At 42.0% G+C, this 24,058-nt stretch overlaps 1 protein-coding gene across 4 annotated transcripts in view; it reads right to left on the reverse strand.

The window, feature by feature from the left end:
• TANGO2 (transport and golgi organization 2 homolog) overlaps positions 1-24,058 on the reverse strand; it is a 96,701-nt gene that overhangs the window by 62,826 nt on the left and 9,817 nt on the right. For 2 of the 4 annotated variants that reach the window (XM_042442091.1, XM_042442092.1), the window contains exon 2: positions 6,466-6,586. In XM_042442091.1, the coding sequence (XP_042298025.1) occupies positions 6,466-6,521 (56 nt within the window). In that variant the 5' untranslated portion in view covers positions 6,522-6,586. Of the gene's footprint in view, positions 1-6,465; positions 6,587-15,267; positions 15,287-15,464; positions 15,614-24,058 lie in introns of those variants that run through there. The other 2 variants (XM_042442090.1, XM_042442093.1) reach the window with 2 other exon arrangements.

The following is a 24,058-nucleotide window of genomic DNA, read 5'->3' on the forward strand; positions in this document are numbered from 1 at the left end:
ATTTTGCAACAAGCAGCAGAAAAATGGGAATCTAGTCCCTATAGTCCTCATTTTGACAGATAACAGCGATTTACTGTAGCTCAGGTTTTAGAGCCGGTAAATACCAATGCACAGATAGATAGATAGATAGATAGATAGATAGATAGATAGATAGATCTATTTTCTTGCCTTTCTCCCAGCACAGGGTCCAAGGGGACGTACAACATTTTAAAGTCTGATAAAAGAATATATTAAGAGATGGTTGTTTTAGGTAATCAGATTGGTCCAAATCTAAGAAAGTTAGGTGAATTATACTATTATTCTGTTTCTTAGTCGTCCCTCCCTTGCCTTTTAATATACTGACTAATGCCTTGACAATGTTCCTTCTGATCCGTAAATTCTATTTTTGACTGTAGGTTTCTCTCTCTCTCTCTCTTATTTACAGCAGTGTTTTCTTGCACCCTTTCCCATATTTCTATTCTTTTAAAATGTCTTCTTACAAATTTTATGATTCTCATGTCCTCTCTGGATCACATATTTCTGATAAATATTGGTCAACCCAGAGTAGCTTTTTTCCACGTGAAGTTTATTTATAAGCAAATACATAAAACAGCTATTTTGCCCTGGAGGAAATGTCAGGGTTACTGTAATAAAAATATGACCAAAGAATGGTGACAAACACACAGAAACATATGATAAAAATTCCATTCATAGACTGGGCCATATGACTTCCCCAGATCACTTCTTTGAAGGTGGACTGTTAAATCTGGGGCCAGACTTGGATGTGAGGTGTCTTTTTGGTAGATGCTGGCGAAACGTCAGGAAGAAACTTTTCTGGAACATGGCCACATAGCCCGAAAAACCCACAAAAAACTATGGATGCCAGCCATGAAAGCCTTTTACTTTACATGTCTTTTTGGTATTTCGTTTTACTGATTTGCTACACTTACATCCTGCTTTTCGTTCAAGGAGTTCAAGGCAGGCTTCCCTCCTCCCAAGTTTTATTCACACAACAACTCTGTGAGGTAGGGCAGACTAAGAGTGAAAGTGGCTACTCTAAACTCATCTGGAGTTTTATGGCTCAATGAGAGTTAGAATCCAGATCTCAGATGGCTATCTATTACTGGAATTTTTCATGCCAGAATTCAACATGCCACAAGAAGTAGGGTTGATCTGTAGCTGTAGGGGGAGGGGGTATATACAATGTTGGCTGAGAGGAAGCGATTTACAAGTTAATCTCTGTGTTGGCTGTTGAATGGAAAAGCTCACCAACACTCTCAACAACAGACCAACACAGAGATTAACATGTAAATCGCTCCCTCTCAACCAACAGTATATATACACCCCACTCTCTTCCATTCCAGCATTCTCTGAAGTTGCCAGCCACAGCTGCTGGCGAAATGTCAGGAATAAACTCTTCCAGAATACCCCACAAAAAAAACTTTCCTCAACTTTTAAGTACTTCACCCCTGAAAAGGAGCAGTCAGTTATCACATAAACAGTATCATGACAGCCTCAGTCTGATCTCAGTAAGCCTTTGCAAATACAGTATCATCAAGCTGATCTGGTGCATTATGCTTCTGTCTGTCTCTGCTAATGTTGCTAAGAAAAGGAAACTGTCATTTGCTGAAGCTGTCTCCTCATTCCAGTCCTTTCAAAGCTCTAATGGATTAGGACAGTTTCTCCATAAGCACAATATTTCATACTCTATTCAGCTGAGATGCAAATGGTAGATTTCTCAGAGACGTCTGATTATCTGTCCTGGTTGGAATTTTTAAAATTTGTCGTTGGATTTTTTCCCAATGCACAATTCTGTATTTAGACAATGATGTTTATTTATAATGCCCTTTTCAGCAAAGGGCAGTACATCAGAACATATACAATCAAAAACGAATGATAAAATACAACACTATAAAATGCTAAAATAATATACTAATTTGCTAAAAACAAAATCCTCATCAGGTATTACCCATTTCAGTCACTTTAGGTACACGCAGCAACTTAATCTGGCAAATCAAAGAGGAAGGTCTTCAACCTTTTATGAAAATTCAAAGATACAGCTGTGTTAGTCTGTAGAATCAGTATGTAGAGAAATCTTGTAGCACCCTTGAAACTACCTGAAACAAAGAAGTTAGCAGCATGAGCTTTCTTGGACTTCACTTTACTTCCTCAGATGCACATAATCATTTATATGCATCTGAGAAAGTAGACTGAAGTCTATGAAAGCTCATGCTACCAGCTTCTTTATTTCCTTTAGGCAAATGGATAAGATCCTCCTCCAGCCACAGGCACAAAGGAGGAATGTTTCCCTAATGCAGAGCCAGATCCTGAAAAGCTTGCAGCCTTGATAGAGCCATATGTGTTGGTGGAACCACCAATAATCCTTTGTTTGCAGATCTTAAAATTTCTAGATGTTACATACCATGCTCGCCTGAGCTGCCAAATACTGAGGGAAGTTAAAGTGCAGGGCCTAACCCTGGCCTGAACTGATTTTGCACGAAGCCTAGAAAAATTACACTGTACCATGCAACAACTTTATATAGCTATAGAAATTCCAGGCTTTGTTAGCCCATTGTTGTCTAATCTCACAAGCAGACTTTCCATCACTTTTAAGCTCAAAACAGCATAGGCAATGGTGAGAAATTATGGGAGTTGCAGTCCTATAACCTCTGCAAGTCGCCCATCTCTTGTCTACACAGAAAATGAGTCTCCTTGGTTGACGCAGAAACTGAAGCTACTAGGGAATATGTGGGATCTTAACACTATTTGGGGCTATGTGGCCATGTTCTAAAAGAGTTTATTCCTGACATTTCACCAGCATCTGTGGCTGGCATCTTCATTCTCTGAAGATGCCAGCCACAGATGTTGGCAAAATGTCAGGAATAAACTCTTCTAGAACATGGCCACATAGCCCAAAAAACTCATAGAAATCTATATAATTTGCTCTTTTTGGGGGCTACTATGGCAGTTCAGTACTCTGCTACTGACTGCAAACTGTTGTAAAAAGGGATATATTTATTCATCCATCCTGGCAATAATAGAAGCATGACTTAATTCTCTGTAGCATCACTGACTGTTTCTATAGCAATTAGCATCAGATGGGAAGCTTTGTACAGCTGCCTTATTCTCCTAGTGAGTGTTCTTCACTGCAAAAAGCTGCCTCTTTTCATATGTGCACAGCCAGTTTCGACAGGTAATGCTAAGGAATCTCCATTTGTGGATGAGAAGATGGTATGGCGTGGGGAGGAGGGCTTAAATTTGTTAGGAACTGGGAAATGTTCTGGCACAAGCCAGGCCTGCACAAAAGGGACAAGCTCTGCTTGAACCAAAACAGGATCTGACTGCTGGCACAAAACTGAAGAAGGTGATAGAGTAGCTTTTAAATTGAACCCTAGGGGAAAGCTGACAGGAGATGGGAAGTGTCCAATTTCTCTCCAGGGGATGAAAGTGAAAATGTTTTCAATTGGAGACCGAGTGGAAATGGGTCATGAGAATACAATAAAACATGACAGCCAATCAAAGAGGCCTAAGCATCCGAGTGGAAAAGCCACGCTTCAGAGATATCTGGCGGTGTATAAGGGGGGTTCTATGTTAATGTCAAAAACCTCTGAGCTTGGTTTTAATGGAAAACATAGCTAGATGGAGGCCAAACAATCCTTTCAGTGCTGGTGACCATTTTGTCTGTTGTTTGGCAGCAAGGAATTGTGCCGCGCTGTGATGTGGATAAAGGAGGAACCACCATCATAGAGGGATATCTCCTTTCACAAGTGTGTAAAGCAGGGATGGCGAAGTGCCAAGGGACTGCAGGACCCTAAAGGGCTGGACTTACCTGCTACACACCCCTCAACTCGACTGTGACCCAGATCTTTTTTTTTATTTTAGGCCCCATACAGACAGGCCAAGATAAAGCTGCTTTGGGTCACTTTGGAGGTATGCTGTTTAAATGATGCACGCGCCCAAGAGTCGGAAGCCGGCCAAAGCCACGCTCCCGTGCCGACTGGCGGTGGCTTCGGCGGGCTTCCGGCTCTTGGGGCTGCAGCATTTGATCAGCATACCTCCAAAGTGACCCAAAGCAGCTTTATCTTGGCCTGTCTGTATGGGGCCTTAATTTTTTAAATACAAAACACACCTAACGTAAACATCAGTAACAAGAATGGAAGTTATAGACCTCAGTGCAAGTCAAGCAACCATCAAGTCCAGATGGATTCGAGAGTTCGTCTGAGAGTTCTAAAGGATGCTGATATTTTAAGTAAATGTAAGACATGTCCCTAAGATCAGCCTCAGCGCCAAAGGACCAGAAAATGACCAATGCAACACTGCAGTTTAAAAAGGGATCCAGGGGAGGTCTTGGAAACTACAGGCTTGTGTCTGCTCCAAGTTATTAGTGGAAATTGTTATTAAAGATAAAATCATCCATGCCTTCCATTTAAGCCAAACTGTACAACTGATCAAAGACGATGACTCTACCAAATGAGCTAGCTTGGAAATTGGCAAACTAAATTCAACAGCAGCTTTCTTCCTTCATAATCAGACCACAAAACACAAACTTAAGGCAATTGTCAATCCCTTTCTTCCTAATTCTCTCACAATTTGGAATAAATGGAGGCATGTCATTGCTCCTGATCCTTCTCCCTTGAAACCCTTCTTCTTACACCCAAACTTTCCAAGAGATGGTCAGTTCCTCCCTGATAGAACCTGGAAACAGGAAGGCGTTTATTACATTGCTGATCTATTTGAGGAAAACCTAAATCTCCTGATGTTTTAAAAACATCCTTCCAAACTAGAGACATGAGAGGAGAGGAGCCATACAACAGATCCAAGAAATCACTATAAACAGTCTCTGAAAAGAATGGAATATATGAACATGGAAGCAACAACAACCAGGAAACCCAGAAGAGCTCATGCTTCTTTGGACCAATCTGGATTTCTACTTGGACTTCCAAAAGGCTTTTGATAAAATCCAAAGACTCCTCAGCAAACATAGCAGCCTAGGCATAAAATAAGTCCTCTGATGGATCAAAAACAGATTAAAGTGGAAGCAGAGAGTGAGAATAAATTATCAACTCCAGCAATGAAGGGATACAAGGAGCAGAGTCCTTCACAGATCTGCTAACTTCACACAGAGTGTGTGTGTGTGTGTGTGTGTGCGCGCGCGTGCGCGCACACGTAATCTTCTAGAACATGGCCACCCAGCCCGAAAAACCCACAAAACCCACAAAAAACTATGGGTGTCGGCCATGAAAGCCTTCAACTTCACATGCTTTTTAACATGTTCATAAACTATCTGGGATGACTAGTCAGGGGACCATGTTCGCTGACAAACTAAATTGTTTCTAACAAAAACATAACAAAGAACTCCAAAAGATTCCTTCTAATCTGGAAGAACAGGCAGGAAAAGAGCAAATGAGATTCAGTGTAAGCAAGGGTAAAGTGATGCATATCCGGGTAAAGTGATACTCAGCTGGCTGTAATAGACCAAGAAAGGGATTTTTGGGTTATGATAGGCTATATCCTCCAATCCTTCAGAGATGAAAATTGGGACAAATACGGCAGAAAAATATCAGAGTGTGGTCAAAAGAGTGCAGGCAGGCAACAAGAGAACAAAGTTTAGGAAGAAAACTGTTTTAAGGAGAGAAACCCAAAACTGTTTTAAGGAGAGAAACTTTGGAATTTATGTATTGGATTTAAGAAAAGCTGAAAAAATTAATAAACAAACAAACAAATGCCTAATCTATAAATGCAGTTCTCTGTGCGCATGCAAGCATAAAAATGATTAACAATAAATACAATATTATATGATATATTATTCTAACGTCAAAATGCCTTTTTCAGACCTGCTCAAATACAGTTGGCCCTTCTTATACACGGATTTTTTATATACGGATTCAAGCATACATGATTTGAAAATGTTCCAAAAAAGTATAAATTTCAAATATCAAACCTTGATTTTCCATTTTTTATAAGGGACACCATTTCGTTTTGTCATTATATTGAATGGGACTTGAGCATACACGGATTTTGTTATACATGGGGGATCTTGGAACCAAACCCCAGTGTATAACAAGGGTCCACTGTACAGTCGGCCTTTTGGATCTGTGGGCTTTGGATCCGTGAATTCAATCATCTGTGGATCGTCACACCCCATATAATTAAATGGTGTCGACATGAATGTGGACCCGCTTTAAACAGTGTAACAGGTAACAATGTCCCTTCTATATACCAGAGCAGCAGGAACAAATTACTTTTAAAAAGTAACTTTTCAAGTGCTGATTCCATTCTCTCTCACCCCAGACACCAAAAATAGAAACTGGTGCCCTCTGAACAGCATTACTTTTCCATTTAGGAGAGAAATGGGAGGCTAGATTAAGGTCACAAACAGAACCACAATGACAGCACAGTGAGCAATTGCACAAATGCTTTTTCATACCCCAACAGCAGCAGCAACAATCATTGAGATAAAAGAGTACAACCAGAGGTGAACATTACCTGTATGCATTTTTGGAAACAGGTCGAGGGTCAAACTTAAAGAAAAGAATGCACATGGGTAACTGATCAGGAAGGTGTGCTTCTTCCAAACAGGATCAGCGAAAGGTCATGCTGTGGCAGCCTGCAGACAAAACACATGCAATAAGGACCGATATGACCAAAATTCACACAAACACACCCACTAGTTCTCACGGTCCTGCAATTCACATTAGCAGTGCTCCATACTGAAATTAACAGAGTGAGAGAGAGGTAAGGAGAAACTGATTTTCCCAGTGACCCATGCACATCTGTAAAGGCAGACCTTTTTCATTACCAAAACTGTTAATGTTTTAAATAGAAATTTCAAAATTCAGAATTTCAGGAGGAGGAAAAGGAGGAAACAATCCCCACAAATCCCTTATCACTGTGCTCACTGCCTACATCTTATGCGGGTTGCAGTCCCAAACATGAAGGGAATGCTATGGTTCATAATATCATGAATTTCCCCCCTCAAAACTAAGAAAAGAAGACAATCAGGTATGTGCCATCCTATCCTGCTCTCCCGTTTTTTGTTAAAAAATTAATTTGTTGCATTGGGACCCCTGCCTAGGGTTGCCATAATTCTCTACTATAAACCGGGACAAAATGTAGGACATAATTTAGACCCAAATGTGGGACAATTGTAGGATAAAATTTAACCAAAAATGTAGGATATTTAAAAAAAGGGTGGACCTTAAATGTCCTACATTTTTGGCTAAATTTTATCCTACAATTGTCCTGCATTTTGGTCTAAATTATGTCCTACATTTTGTCGCGGTTTATAGTAGAGAATTTTGGCAACCCTACCCCTGCCCAATCCAATCATTTTAAATCCAAACAAACAGTCAGCTAGAAAAAAGATAAACACCACTGATGAACTTTTATAGTTCCAAGCTGCATATTTCATATTTATATTTTTGTACTAGTAACCCAGGTGGGTAGCTTATAGTTATTGCATGAATTTTAATTATAAATTCATTTGTTGCTGCATGCCTTCAAGTCGTTTTGTTTCCAACTTATGGCAACCCTAAGGCAAGCCTGTGATGGGGGTTTCTTGGCAAGATTTATTCGCAGGAGGTTTGCCAATGAGCAATAGCAAGAGCATGTACATTTCTATACCGCTTATCAGTGAACATCGGCACTCTCTAAGCGGCTTACAAAGCCAATTGCCCCCAACAAGCTTGGCATTCATTTTACCGACTGTGATGAGGATGACAACGTGTCACTGCCAAATCTCGTAAACCCCTTTTACACTATGTGCCACCCTTGCCACCAATTACGCAACGGCTTGGCAACTACCTCACCAGCTACCACCAATTATGTGACGAACACTACTACTATCTCACTAGCTGAAGTGTCCTAAATAATAGGTCTTTTCCCTTTCAGTAGCGTTGTAATTATGTTTGGTAGCGTGGACGATGTTATCGATAAGTGCACTTCTGGCAACTACTTGTCAAAACAAAGGAACGAATTTTATTTAAAAGCAAGGTTGAACACAGTATCTTTCTTGTAGGATGTCATTCAAGCTTGATGCGGTGTATAAATGGCTTCAAAAGTTATGAAAAGTTTAACAGTTTCTTTCACTTGATGTTAGAAACATTTCCATATCATTTTAGTTCCCACAGCACCTTTTATCTAGCCTCTGTATCTTTTAATCCGTCACTGTGACACCAACAGCCACTCTAACGGAGCTTCCTCAGTTTCCTAATATTTACTTCATCTGTTCTCCAAATGACTTTAATAGTCTCCACTGCATCCTAGCAATATATATACACTCATCCCTCCATATTTGTGGCTTTGATATTTGTGGATTTGATTATTCATGGGTTTGATTAATATGCTCTCTCTAGGAATATCTAGGTCCTCCAGTGCAACTCTATGGTCAATCTTAACTAAAGTTCGCACTGAAAGACCTAGAGATTCCTAGAGAGAATACTCTACTCTACTAGGTCTTTGTAGCTCCTTCAGTGCAGTTCTATGCTCAGTGTCTGTCGGATGTTGACCACAGAGTTGCACTGGAGGACCTAGAGATTCCTAGAGGTGACCTCTCATGTAAAAACATGGTGTATTTCTTATTTGCAGTTTTTCCATATTCACGGGGGTCTTGTGCCCCTAACCCTAGTGAATGTGGAGTGACAAGTGCGTGAGCGTGTGTGTGTGTGTCTGTATCCCACAGGATATTAACACATACACTTTAATTCTGGACTCCCCAAGTTGCTAACTTGGGTAACTAAATCCCTTCTAACTGCACTTCACAGCAGTCTCCCTCAGCCTCCTCGGCTGCTCACTGTACCCTGAGGGAACACACTCACTGTCTAACACATGTCTCTGCCTCTTTTATTTATACCCGCTACTGGGATCACCCCCCACCTTTTCCAGCTTCACTCCCATTGGCTGTTATCACCATTCTAAACTGCCTGTGACCGACCTATGAAAGGATGGACGGTTGAGTCAACCTTGGAGCTCTCGGATCGAATTCACAACTTTGTGGCTGCAGTAGCCGCGCTTAAACACTGCGTCGCCAGGGCTGCTCCGAGGCTGTGAGAATACAAGTGGGTTTCTATGGCTGAGCAGAGATTTAAACCCTGGTCTTCTGGAGTCTTAGGGACTGACTGTACAGATGGCTGGCATCCAGCCGCCCCTTTAGTGGCCAGATTGGTGCCACAGTAACTGTATGGTGCAGCACCGATCCGGCCTCTGGTGAGCACAAAAAGGACCTGGAAAAACTGGGTCCTTTTTGCGCCCTCTAAAGGGTGTCATAACCACAGCGGCATGGCTTTGTAATGCCCTTTAGGGCCACACCATGTCTAGAAGGGCACACGGTGTCATGACATAATGGGATGGAGTCATGGTGTTCAGCATGCGGACCCTGCACCATGGCTCTGCCTACAGGCTGGGATCAAGTGCCGGTCTGTATCCCCTCTTAGTCCAGCACTTAAACCATTACATGATACTGGCTCTCATAAATATGTATTTAAAAAATAGTATCAAACCATAGTTTTGTGTTGCAGTTGAGAGTTCCTGAGAAATATGAATGGCAGAAGTTGTTCAATTCCAAGCCTGTCAGCGTATTTAAGGATTCTGGTCATGTTTTGATGGCATGACAAATGTTCTTTTACAAATCAGAACCTCGTGAAGCCTTTCAAATATTTTCGGTATTGCTGCACTGGGAATGGTACCTGGTAATGAAACCACAACGCTGCCTTACTTTTCTCTCCAGCTTGAAACAATGATTTGAATGTGAGTAACAAGAGTGACAGATGTCTGTATTTTTTTTTTACAGCATAGATATATTAAGGATTTTCCAGAATGGAGATGGTAGTGTAGAGATGGTGGAAATTAAAATCAATAAATGAATTCCATAACAGCTCTGAGTAATTAAGTTAACCTTGCCCTGGTGAGTGATGACCCAGAGGTTTTATTGAAAGCAAATTAAATTATTTTTATGAGTCCAGGAATGTTGTTAAAACAATCTTTTCTCATTTCTATGAAACTGATTCTGCTTTTAATTCAAGATCCATCTTTCATGGTACCTTGCCAAACCCTCTTGCAACATCCCACATTTTAATTTCAGAAGAAGGAAGCCATTTCCCACAAAAGTTCATACTATTTTGCTCTTACCATTAAAAGCAGAGCACAGCATTGCTAAGAATTTCACAATCAACAGCCTGCCAAAACAACAGCTTGTGGTTGTCAAGCTGTAGCTGGGTTCATTATGGAAGACAGCCCACTGCCACTGTTCAACTGCAAGTACCATATATACTCCAAGTTTTACCCTCGACCTATCCACAAGTCATGGCAAAATCCATAATTTTGGCCCCAAACCTGACTTCGACTAATACATGAGGTCGACTTATAGTAAAGTATATATGGTAAACTCCTCCAGTTCCCAACATCCTGCTAAGGATTTCTGCAGCTATGGGTAAAATAATCCAAAAGTGGACCAAATGCATTTTGCAAGGATTAAGAATCCATAATCGCTTGGATTCTCAAAATTTCCTTTCATGGACAGAACCAAGAGCTTGGGAACGGATATTTATTTTTGAACCCAGAACCCAACAGCTTTAGTTCAAAAACGTATTTTTTCCAAGCAGAACATGAACAGAACAGGGTTTAAAAAAACATCTGCCCCCAAAGCATCCCACATCTCTCCCAGCCCAGCAAATTCTTTTCCTTGGGAACTGGATGACCCTTCAAAATGGCTTTTAGATAAGGTGTAGGGAGTTGTAGCTGAAGGGCAGAACTGGTAGAAACCGTCTCCTTCTGTGAATGGAGGAGTGACTTAGAATCCAATTTACCATGTAAACAGTGGGTTTTCTCTTTTCTTTGAACAAGCAAAAGAAACAAATCCAGCTTTTTCTGCAACACTTTCTCAATCTGAATGCCACTGCTGTTCACTTTCAGACTAACATTTGGACATCAGACACAACCTCCAACCAAGGAAATGGCTTTCACTGTGGTGGCCCCATGGCTTTGGAACTATGAGTTGGAACTATGAGTTGTCTCTCCTTTGCAAATTTAAGAAACTATCTAATCCATGTTTATTTAAACCAGCTTTTTCCTAACTACTTTTGTCAACTGCTTTGTTATATTAGTTATCACTGTTTAATTCTATGGCGCAGTATGGTTTTAACCAAGTGATTACAGTTGGCCCTCCATATCCAGATTCTCTATCCATGGATTCAACCATCCACGGTTTGAATTTTTTTGTTTTAATTCCAAAAAGCAAACCTTAAAATTGCCATTTTATATAAGAGACACCATTGTACAGAATGGGACTTGAACAGCTAGGGATTTTGGTGTCCTTGGGTGATTCCTGGAACCAAATACCATCAGATACTAAGGGCTGGCTGTACCTATGCTTTATTATCATTCTTCTTCCCCTTTTATGATATTTTGTACACCATCTTGGAGGGAAACTGAAGCCTAACAGGTGGACTAGAAATCAAGTAATGAATAAATCAAAGTGGATCAGCATTAATGCAAGGAAACGTGTACAAGAGTCTCAGGCACACACATAGTCTATCATTTTCCCTCTCCTACTCCATTTTCGTGACTCCCCAGCCTGGTTGAATTTTGCTTTTGAGATGAACAGGCAAATTACAGTTTGCATTTGCCTGGCCTATCAAGATATGAAATGAGCATGAATTATGGTTTGCAGGACAAGCACAAAATAAGTTGCCTGTCTGGGACAAAGCAGAATCACCTGCAACAATTGTAGTAAAACCTTTTGATAGTAAAACCCCTCAAACTCTTATTTTCCTCATGGCATTTTATTCTGAAGACTGCGTGGAAGGTGCTTTATTTCCTAATAATCTCTCTGCATGGCACAAGATCTGGAACTTTGTTATATACCTGGGAGAGAAATGTGAGAAGTCTGTATTGAGTTATGACATCTAAAAACGAGTAGTGTTGTTCCTAGGCTATGAGGAAATGTCTGTTTTATGGCCAATCTTTCCAAGAGCCTTTTGAAACGTGTGCTGTCAGTTCTACCAGAAATGGTTTGCTGCAGACCTCTGCACACTTTGTATAGCTGAAATCTTTAGTCAGCTAAATCCATTTTCATCTACTAAAAGGTTAGCCAGCTACTTGATGCCCTGAAAAAAAGTGTTAATTGTATACTACAATCGATGAACTACCAAATGCATAACATTAACCATTAAGAAAATGTATTCACTGTGAAAAGAATACACACAGACCTTGCTTTATTACTCCAAGATGCAGAAGATAGTACCGTGTTGTACTATCATAATAGATCTTCCTCAACCTGAGCTCCTGAGCTAAAGAGGGAGAACTAGCTCTCTTAAGAACCTTCAGCCCCTGCATAGATGTATTCCCTTGGGCACTGCTGCCACCAACCTGGCAAAATGTTGCTCATTTTGAAGAGCGCATTGCCAGTAAGAAGAACGCAATATCTCTTGTAGTTTGCTAAAGATTACAGTTGGTCCTCCACATTTGCAGCTTTGACTTTTGCGGCTTTGATTAATATGTTCTCTCTCTAGGAATCTTTAGGTCCTCCAGCATGACTTTTCCTGATGCTGATCATAGAGCTGTTCTGGAGAACCTAGAAATTCCTAAAGAAAACACTTCTCTAGGCATTTGTGGGTCCTCCAGCATGATTCTATGATCAACTTCTGGCAGATGTTGACCACAGAGTTGCACTGGAGGACCTGGAAATGCCTAGAGGTGTTCTTTTAGGTAAAAAGAACACTGTTCTTTTTATTTGTGGTTTTTCCACATTCATGGGAGATCATTCACCTTCACCCCCCCCCCAACCCCAGCAAATGTGGAGGGACCACCGTACAACATGCTAATGTGCACTCTCCAGGCCCATCTTAAGATGTTGCAAAGTTATAAAAGGCAGTTAAGCATAAGCACATTTAGAACCTATAAACATAAACCAATCTGGACTAGATGACTGCTTCCTACCCACACAGAATGCATCTTAGGCCCTGGCTGGCAAACCAACTAAAGGGATGGGGGAAGAGTTACAGCCTCCACTGAGCCTCAGTGACCCCTCCAAAGGTGAAATACCAGCTCTTGCCACCACCTTCTTGCGTCTGCCACATGTGCTTTCCAGAACTGCCACTTAAAAAAAAAAAAAATCTTTGGCTTCAAAAATTCCAGATCCTTCCAAACTTTTAGAACTTCATCCTCATCAACATTCCACTGGCAGAGAGTCTGTTGTCTGATCTTACATAAATGGTTAAATTAACCTTTTCCAACTTGTCATGGTGCTCACACTATTGCCTGGCTAGAGACGCAACGGTGGCAAGATGCCGTGATCACAAACGTCAGTTCCCTCATCCTTTGGAAGAGTACAAAGTAATAGCCAAGACAGGCATCTTCACTTCCCTCCTAAACACTCATCAAAACAGAATAGCCAGCAACACAAACAACACTTATGATACCAAAGTGGTGCTCTTTCAGAGAAGTGTGGCCAACATGTTTTACAGCAAATTAACAGGAATTCCTCAGGCATGTACAGTTAGGCACACCAAGGCCTTCGTCTTTCACCAACAGAAGAAGATAAAACAAGTTTAAGGACAGATGTCAGGCATCTTTTATAAGCAGCAAGAGCATTTTGTCAAGTCCCCTGCCAGCAAATTAATTGGATTAGTCAATCAAAAGAATGTGTTGACAGTTAATGGCTTGTAACCACTCATGAGGGTTGTTTCATCGGAGATTTCCATCTCCATTGGCTGATTAAAAGACTGAATGGTGAAGTTTACTTCAGCAAGTACAAGTTAATTAGATTCCAAGCATTAAAACCAAACCAGCTGTTGGTTGTCGCCCACCACTCAAAGCAAGGCACCTGGCACAAACAATGAATCTTAGAGCTTTCAAAACAACAGCAAGGCAAAAACAGGCTTACCTCTCACCTCCTACATTTTTGCCACACCCCACCCTGTGGCGTAGTAGTTTGAACGTTGGACTGAGACTCTGGAGATCAGGGTTCAAATCCCAGCTTGGGCATGAAACCCACTGGGTGACCTTGGGCGAGTTACATGTTCTCAGCCTCAGAGGAAGGCAATGTCAAACCTCCTGTGAACAAATCTTGCCAAGAAAACCCCAGGATAGGTTTATGGCCTCAGGGTTGCTATAAGTCGGAAATGACTTCTATAATCTCCTTCCTTAGAGGTTTTAAAACAGAGGCTGGATGGTCATCTGTCGGGGATGCTTTGATTTAGATTTCCTGCATGGCAGAGGGTTGGACTGGATGGCCCTTGGGGTCTCTTCCAACTCTATGAATCTATGACTTGAAGGCACATACCAACAAACTGTCAGAAATGCTGTTTTTCCAAGGGGGGGATGGTGTTGATATATCTGAACCACCATTTGGTGACTGGTTTCTGCCCATCTCCACAAATGAATCTTGTTCATGCTTTCTCACAGTAATCTCTGTCTTCACCGCCTTTCTTTAATCCATCTTTTTTCTTGTCCCATCTCTTTCATTTCTGTTTAATTTGGAGTAGACATCTTGGCCACCATTTCTGCGGGGTCCCTAGGTCTTTGCGTCTACAAAACTGCTTGCATTGGTAGGAAAACAAGCTTCCCATGTTTCTCCATCTCCCCCCCCCCCCCGCCCCCCCATCATGCAAAAGGGGAAGGTGGAAGAGGGCATGGAATAGTTGCATAATGCCTTTTAAATGGTTATGCTAGGAATCATTCATCTCCATTGGGAAGGCTGCTTTGCAACACTCTTGATCCTTTGTGCTCTCATTACTGTCAGAGGTGCGGAAACTGCAGACTACATGGGCCCCTAGAGATACTTTTGCTCCCCACAGACTTATCCAAAAAACCCTGAAAAGTTCCTGCACCCCCATTTAAATAAAACCTCTGGGATCACTGATTCACTAAATAATGGCAACTCCTGAAATAACTTCTGGTTGCAGTTTTTGGCTGATGGGGGCCATGATGGAGGCATAAATATTGACCACAACAGCTGGGTATTTGACTGAAAATCTTCACAAGTACATACACAAGGAGGAAGACTGTATTGCTGAAAGAGGCAGTAGATTAAATATGAAGTCAGAGACTTTCATGGCCGACATCCATAATTTTTTGTGGGTTGGGGGGGGGGGCTATGTGGCCACGTTCTAGAAGAGTTTGTTTCTGACGTTTCGCCAGCATCTGTGGCTGCACAGATGCTGCCGAAACATCAGAAACAAACTCTTCTAGAACATGGCCACATAGTCCCCCAAACCCACAAATACTGTAGTAAATTCCACATCTCCACAACCAAAAAGAAAGGTTCCTTTAAAACCAATTTTCATTGCTTACCAACACAAGACTTTGACTCCGTTGAGACTCTGCCCCAAGGAACTGAGGGTTTAAAGTGTTCCAGAAATGGAGACAGCAACTCCACCTAGTTCTGCAATGCTTTCAGTAAGAGGGTAGCTAAGTGAGCCAGGCTATTCACGTATCTTATATACCTCCAAACATATCAGCCACATCTCTCTCGCCCTTTTTTTACTTACCAATTGAAGAGTAATAAACCACAGGTGTTTTGTGCAGCCCAAGAAGTGACCCCAGTTTGCTCAACTCTGAGTTTAAGGTTATAAGTCAGTGAAAGACTCCCAGAAAGAGGAACTGGATTAGATTTGCGCACAAAAGATTCAGGGTTTTGTTGACTGAACAGGGTTTTTTTTTAACTGAACAGTTGATGCAAGGGAGGAGGAGGAAATCCGGTCAAAGGCCTAAGTAAGTTCTTCTTACTTGTTTTCGTGCACGCAGCTGTTTTAATGCCATAATCAAAAGCAACAGAAGGCATTCACCCTGCTAGTTTAAACACGCGATTATCACATTTGTTGGCATATTTGTTAAGCAACCAGATAGATCAGTTTAAAACTGTTGGAGGCAATCTGACAGCATGATATATGTACTACAGGAGCAGTCAACTGGCCACCTGCAGGCCACAGGGCAAACTGAAGCCTCACCAGAAGCTGCAGAGCATCAGATAAATGAATGATTCAACCAAAACAGCATATAAGATCTAATTAGAACATTTGAGAAGCTGCAGGACCAAATGTGAGCTCTTCCCCTGTAAATTTCTGCAGCACAGAATAAGAAGCCAACAATCCAGCATGTTCTCATATGTTAGTGACAGAATATGGAAGGGGATTGGGAAAGAATGTAGCCATTGCCCAGGAAGACTAAAGTGTTCTGCTACTGGTTTTGGGGTATTCCCATTCCTATAATCTGATTTATCCTGCGCATTTAGAATCACAGACTCATTGAGTTCCTGTATGACAGTCCAACTCCCTGCCATGCAGGAACTCCCAATCAAAGCACCCTCAACAGATGGCCATCCAGCCTCTGTTTAAAGACCCCCAAAGGAGACTCCATCACCTTCTAAGGGACTGTGTTCCACTGTCAATAAAAGCTCTTACTGTCAGGAAGGTCCTTCTAATGTTGAGGTGGAATCTCTTTTCCTGTAACATCCATTGTTCTGGGTCCTATTCTCTGGAGCAGCAGGAAATAAGCTTGCTACATCCTCAATATGACACCCCTTCAAATATTTAAACAGGGCTATCATATCACCTCTTAACCTACTCTTCTCCAGGCCAAACATACCTGGCTCCCTAAGTCATCTTCCGGCCTGAGAGGGAGTGACCAGGCAGGCCCAGCTCCATCAGGGCTAGCCTGAAGAAGAAGAGCCCTCCCTCCAGTCCATCTGCCTTGGTCTAGGCCTCAGAGGGAGAGAAGAATCACTGGACCTCATCCCATTTCCCACCACCATTCCCTTCTCCTTTTGTGTTGTGTCTTTTAGATTGTAAGCCTGAGGGCAGGGAACCGTCTAATTAAAAATAATAATTGGAAGCCGCTCTGAGAGCCATTAGGGCTGAAGGGTGGGGTATAAATACCATAACTAACTAACTAACTAAATAAAGTCACTCATCACTCCTTTGGCCCAGCTTTCTAATCTGTTCAGGTCATTTTGAATTTTGATCCTGTCCTCTGGGGTATTATCTTCTCCTCCCAATTTGGTATCATCTGCAAATTTGATGAGGATGCCCTCTATTCTTTCAATCTCTGACCTCAGGACAGCAGTCGTTCAACAACAAAACTACAAAAGAAGATTGAAAAGAGAAAACAGCTGAACTGGAATATATCCACATACACCAATTTGTCAACAGTGGGTTGAACAGAGTCAGTGGCTTCCCGACACACTACACATATTATAACAAGGTTTAACATCCCAGACTCATGAGGATGCTTTTGACCAATTTATCACATCTTTCTGTTTCCCGTCCTGCACACACTACATTCCCATACTCCTTCCACCGTCAATATGGTCATCCACCCACCCTGGTTTTAGGCAACATCTTTCCTCCTGCCTTTGTCATTCAACGACCAGAGTTAAAACTGAACTAGTCACCCCATCAACATACCCACAAGTTTTGCATTTCTATGGCATTTCTATTCTATTCTGCATTTCTATGGTATTTCTACAATCCATAAATAAATAAAGGTCCTTCCTAGGCACCAGTTCACTCCATACATCTGGGGAAACAGACCAAGTCTATGAAATGTTATACTAGAAGGTCTGTCACTCTATTAGTCTCAAAGGTGCTACAAGATCAATTTTCACACTGATATTCTAGAGCAGTGATCCCCAAACTATGTGCTTTAAGAGATTTTGGGCTTTAGCTCCCAGAATCCCAGACTATTGGCCAACATGGCCGAGGCTTCTGGGAGCTTAAGACCAAAATTTCTTAAACGGCAGTTTGGGAACCACTGTTCTAGAGTAACTAACATGATTATGTCTCTGAATTATGAATGTGTGTGTACCACATAGCTAAGTCCAGGAATCTACAGACGCATTAATCATGTATGCCAAAGGAACTGATCTCTCCCTGCCCTGGTCAATGTCCCCTTCCTTAAGAGCGATACATATTTGGCTAAAACATACATTTTGTATTTTACATAATTCACACACATCCTGAAAGGTGAGGTGTGTTAAGATGCGCAAGTGCCTCTAAAGCAGAGTGTTCAGAGCAGACACAGTTTTTAAAATCTATGTTAATCAAAGGTAGCAGGAATTTTAGGTTATTAATGAGAAGAATGGGAAAATGTGGAGGGAGGGGCTTTGCTACAAGAAGGTCTGCATTAAACCTTGGAAGGGCAGCACACTGCATAAGTAAAGCAACAATTCAATGGGGTATTCTGTTTGCCCAAGGGGTTGCAAAGGTTGGAAAAGTTACTTTTTGGAAGTATAATTCTCAGGATTCCACAACCATACTGGCCGGGATTTTTTGGGGAGTTTCAGTTCACCCCAAAGCAACTTTTCTGAACCCTGAAAGCCAGTGTATCTTAATGGTGTTCCATGAGGCATTGCATTATCACTTACACTACAGCTGCCTTCTTCTGTCTGTGATTTTTTTAATAAAAATAAATAACCCCTTGTTATCTTTGGGTTCGAACAGACAAACCAAAATAAAGCTGCTTTGGGTCACTTTGGAGGTATGCTGTTTAAGTGACACACACATCTTAAGAGGCCAGAAGCTGCTCCAAAGCTGCATTCCAGTCTTTAGGACTAGAGCGCGGCTTTGGTGTGGCTTCTGGCCTCTTAGGACGCATGCATCATTTAAACAGCATACCTCCAAAGTAATCTGAAGCAGCTTTATTTTGGCCTGTCTGTTCGGGCCCTTTATTAATGAATGATTTTCAAACTGTAGCTTGTTAGAAAATCATCATTATTCATCTCTTCCAGGGGAACAAATGCATGCTCTGGTACACAGTAATTCTCTGGGACAGAAACGACTATGTTCTACACAGCCTTCCCTAATCTGAAGACACTCAAATTGAGCCTTTCATTACACAGTACTACAAAATCCCCTGCAAAGTTCAGGAGTACCATGGCAGACTGACCATACTGGGAATACTGCATTGGATATAGCACTACAGTTGGCCCTCCGTCACCCACAGCTTGAAACTATATTTATTTAAAAAACTCTAATCTTGATTTTGCCATTTTATATAAGGGACACCAATTTAGTACCCCATTGCATATAATGGGACTTGAGCGTCCAGGGATTTTGATATTCGTGGGGGGTTTCTGGATATCAAGGGAACACTGTACAATAATGGTCAGAATGACATAGGACAAAAGTATTCTTCCTCAAGCCCACATTGCTATACGTTTCAGTGCTTGTCTTCTTTAAGAATTCATGCTCTTTACGCAGATATCAATTTTTCATAAGATCATAACGTCCTCTCAAAGGAAGGACAAAGTAGGATTTTCTTAACAGTTAGAATAGCATTTTCAGAGAGGCTCCTTCTGCTCGTAGTATCCTCAGAACGTGTCCTCAGTGTACTAAACAGAATGTTGTCAGCCATTTATTGTGTAGCCAAGCTTATTACTACAAGATGGCACTATTGTCACTGCAAGAAGTTTAAATAAAATAATAAATAAAATAAAGAGTAAAAACAATAAAAAACAGAGCATATTTTCAAACACTAAATGTTAAATGGCCCATTTTACTACGCATGCACTCTTTCTTGGCTAAAAGTAAGGGGAGGTCATCTATGACTCTCCAAATGTGTGGAACTACAATTCCCATTATGCTACAAATAGTGCCTATGTTGGCTAGGTCTGATGGAAGCGGATTAACAATAGCAATTTGAGGGGTGCAGGTTTCCCACACTGGTTTCCAATGTATTCTACAATTAAAAATAACAGCCAATGCACATCAGCACACAGAATACAGACACTCAGCCTTCCAAACCCAAACTTCCCATGTGCTGAGACCTTGAGAATCAACAAATTAAACTCTAATTTTGTTTCTTGCATGGGAGAGGAGCACATAATACCAAGTTAGATGTACAATCTCCATTCATTTGCAGCAGTCAACATTGCGATTATTATTTCCTTTACACACGTACCCATTTTGCACCATAATTTGAGTAGGAATGGCATCATTTACCTCATCTCTGAAAGCAACCACAATTCTTTAAAAATTACTACAAACCTCTAAAGTTTTTATTAATGAAGCTCCCTCAGCAGCAGTAGTTACAGAGGGACCAGATGAGAATGAGATATAAATCATAAAGTGATAGGTACATTAAAGCTGACATTTCCAATATTTTGCCTGTCTCACATCGCTGCTTCTCGTTATCACCCTTTGTTCCATATTTTTATTCTATGTGATTAACTTTATATGGATCTGTTAAAAACATGACAGCTTAGCACTGTTATAATAATTGAAATCTATTCAGCGCCTTGATTTGCCAGTTTGTTGTTTGACAACAACAAAATACTCACTTAGCTGTTTCTGAATAGCAAAGTGTGTTGGAAAGCTCAGGCAAAACCAAAGAACAAGGCAGCGTTTGATTTTTAAGCTGCTGATGAGAAATAAAGGGGGCAAAATGTACACAATGCCACTTGTACTGATGTGATCAAAGCCACAAAATATTAATTTTTAAAAGGTATTTGTTCACGGCACCTACTAAAACGAAGGCATATAGAAGTCTTACACTCCTTACGTACATCACAGGAAAACCATATTGTTATATGACCAACACGGCTGTGAACAGAGCAATATTTTAAATAGAAGGTTTGGTCTCTCTTTGGAATATTCAGTTCTAAGTTACTGCAGATAGGCTGCAACCTCCAAATGTTGTTGGACAGTTGAGTCTCTTAGTACTAGCCAGCACAGCAGTGGTGAGGAATCATGGGATTTGTAGTCTAACAACATCTGGAGCCTGTTTTAAAAGGAGAACTATTTTTCTCAGAATTAATCAACAATGAATTGAAAACAAAAAGAGAAACAGAATGGGACTTGGTTAAAAGATATTGGATTAAAACATGTGATATAAAAGAAGATATAAAGTGACAGGTACATTAAGGCTGACATTTCCAATATTTTGCCTGTCTCCACTTCTCCTGGAGAGAAGTGACCAGTGCGGTCCCACAGGGCTCTGTCCTGGAGCCAGTGTTATTCAACATCTTTATCAATGACCTGGATGACAGAATTGGGAGCATACTTATCAAATTTGCAGATGACACCAAATTAGGAGGAACAGCTAAAACCCCAGAGGATAGGATCAAAATTCAAAACAACCTGAATAGACTAGAAAGCTGGGCCAAAGCTAACAAAATGAAATTCAACACAGAGAAATGTAAGGTACAGTGGTACCCCGGGATACGAATTACCCAGCTTACGAATTTTTCGGGATACGAAAAAATCCCGATGCTGCTTTGGTCAGGCCCCACATGGAATGTTGTGTCCAGTTCTGGGCACCACAATTCAAAAGGACATTGAGAAACTGGAGTGTGTCCAAAGGAAGGCACTAAAACGGTGAAGGGCCTGGAAACCATGCCCTATGTGGAACGACTTAGGGAGCTGGGGATGTTTAGCCTGGAAAAGAGACGGTTAGAGGGGACATGATAGCCCTGTTTCAATATTTGAGGGATGTTATACTGAGGAGGAGCAAGCTTGTTTTCTCTGCGCTCAGAGAACAGGACCCAGAGCAATGGATGCAAACTACAGGAAAGAGATTCCACTTCAACATGAGGAGGAACTTCCTGACAGTAAGGGGTGTTTGACAGTGGAACACACTCCTCCTCAGAGTGTAGTGGAGTCTCCTTCCTTGGAGGTCTTAAGCAGAGGCTGGATGGCCATCTGTCGGGGATGCTTTGATTTGGATTCCTGCATGGCAGGATGGGGTTGGACTGGATGTGGCCTTGTGGTCTCTTCCAACTCTATTCTAGTTGAGATTACAAATACAATTTGTTCGCATTAATATCTATTCTATTGTTCTACTAGGACCAACAGACCATTTGACTCTTCCTCTACCAGCATTGTTTCCTCTATAGCTTTTCTCCCTGGTCAGCAAGTATCTGGAAAATTTTGGCGGGATACACACCGCCATATAGTACGTATTGTATACGTACTAGGGTTAGGAAGGGGCGGTGCTTCCGCACCCCCCTAACCCTAGTACGTATACAAACGTACAAGATGCCGCCGGTCCTTCTACATGGCCGGCGCCATCTTTACGTACTGGACGCATAGCGTCCAGATGTGTCGCGGCGCTAATGACGTAGCGAATGCGCCCTTGGCGCTTCGCTACGTCATCCGTGCGCCGCAGAAAGAAGCCCGAAATGGAGCTTCTTTTTGCTCCGCGCGGGAGCCGCGCGGTTTGGATGCTGCGGCTCCCTTGCGGAGCAAATGGCCCGGCGGGGGAACACCGCAAAGCGGCGGTTTTGTATCCCGCCTTTGATACTGAATTTCTCAGCACTTTTTATGTGTATTCAGACCTGCATCAAATTACAATGCTCAAGAAAGAGCGAGACAGAAGAGTATTCAAGTTTGCTGTTGATCGCTACAGGTCATCACAAAGCAAGGAAAACAGAAATACACTGCTCCTCGGTTACGAAATTAATTCGTTCCGCGGCCGCTTTCATAACCCGAAAAGCCTTCGTAAGCGAATTGCCATAGGCGCTAATGGGGGAAAAGCGCGTTCGTGCGAAAAAGCGCCGAAAAGCACAAAAATTTTTCGTAACCCGAAAAACATTCGTAACCCGGAACAATTATTTCCAATGGGATTTTTTCGTATCCCGGAAATTCGTAACCTGGGTATTTGGTTCCCGAGGTACCACTGTAGACAAAATACTACAAGCAGAAAAAATAAAGATTAAACACATTCAATAAAACAATAATGCAATCTGGGGCTGCCAGCAAAGTGATAATAAAATATTCACATCCTCTCTCTCACTTATGTTGATAATGTTAAATCAGAATAGCATACACAATAAGAAAATAATTGACAAACATCTCTTGCTATCATTGTGAAAACCACTCTGTGCCTTGGCCGGAGCCAATAAAGAAGTAATAACTCTTCTCGTTGGAGATTATTGCATGAGGGTAGAAAAGTGAAGTGTCTATGGGCACACCTTAAGAGACAATGTTGTAGTCTACCTGTAGCCTGGTGCACTTTTTCATTATCAAGCAAGTCCATCAATAGGCTGCCAAATGCGCTACTGTCGCATTAGCTGTCCAATGCAGTAAGCTTCCAGCTGCACTTGGCAGTCACGTGACATATATTACTTAATATTAAGTAACTATGGCGGGATACAGACGGGCAAAAAGGGTGTGGTCATGATGTCATGAAGGTATAGCCTTCAGACGGCCCTTACCTGAATGCCGCCATGAACACGCCGCCCGCACGCCCCAAGCGGGAAGAAGCAGCATTAAAAAGGTGCTGCTTTTCCCCACTTCTTTTCTATATAGTGTGCAGCTGCGCATCTCCGTCTGTAAGTTGCGCACGGGTACGCCAGAATTGCTACACCGCTAATTTAAGTTGCCCATTTAAAAGCTCCGTGTCTGCTGCGTCGCATAAGGAGTCGGGGTCCTGGAACATGCACAGTTTGCAGTCAGGCTTTAATTGCAGCGTCAGCTGCCATGCAGGTGGGGAAGCTGCAGCACAGCTGCAGCGCATTTTAAAACTCATAACCAACCTAACCCTAGAGCGGCATGTACGCATGCGCTGCTAGAATCCTGGAAAGTGTGGAATTTAAAGTGCACCCCTACACACATTCCTGCACATTTCACCTAACAATAAAAAACGCCGTAAAACTTTAAATATTACATATGTACAAAGGAGGTGATGGGGGATGGCAGGGGGACAGCGGTGGCAGCGGCAACAGCTGTGGCTGTGCATTGCAGATTCAGCAAGAGCACGGGAACCAATGGAGAGGAGGCATCCATGATGGCTGGTGACATTGGCAACGTGCAAGTGGACAAGGATGCCAACACCAGCTGATCACCAGCTGGCAGGAGACCACTTTGTTCTTGGCCAGGGTGGGGGGAAAAGTTTAAAGGGCTTGGTGCTTTAAATGTGCACATATGCTTTCTGCCGCCGGTGCAAAAGAAAAAAAAAGCCCTGTTTGGCTGCCCGTGAGGAAGCTGCCTCTCTTTGGGGCGTCCTCCGAGGCAGCGGTAGGGAAACTGCGGGTCAGAAACGGCCCCAGGTGAGGCATCTTCACTGCCCCCCATGTGGAAGCCCCATACACCTTAGCCACGCCCCCGGGGCGGGCGGTCTGGAGGCTCCGTATCAGCAGAAATACACT

Source organism: Sceloporus undulatus, chromosome 10 (genome assembly GCF_019175285.1).
Source record: "Sceloporus undulatus isolate JIND9_A2432 ecotype Alabama chromosome 10, SceUnd_v1.1, whole genome shotgun sequence".
NCBI lineage: Eukaryota > Metazoa > Chordata > Lepidosauria > Squamata > Phrynosomatidae > Sceloporus > Sceloporus undulatus.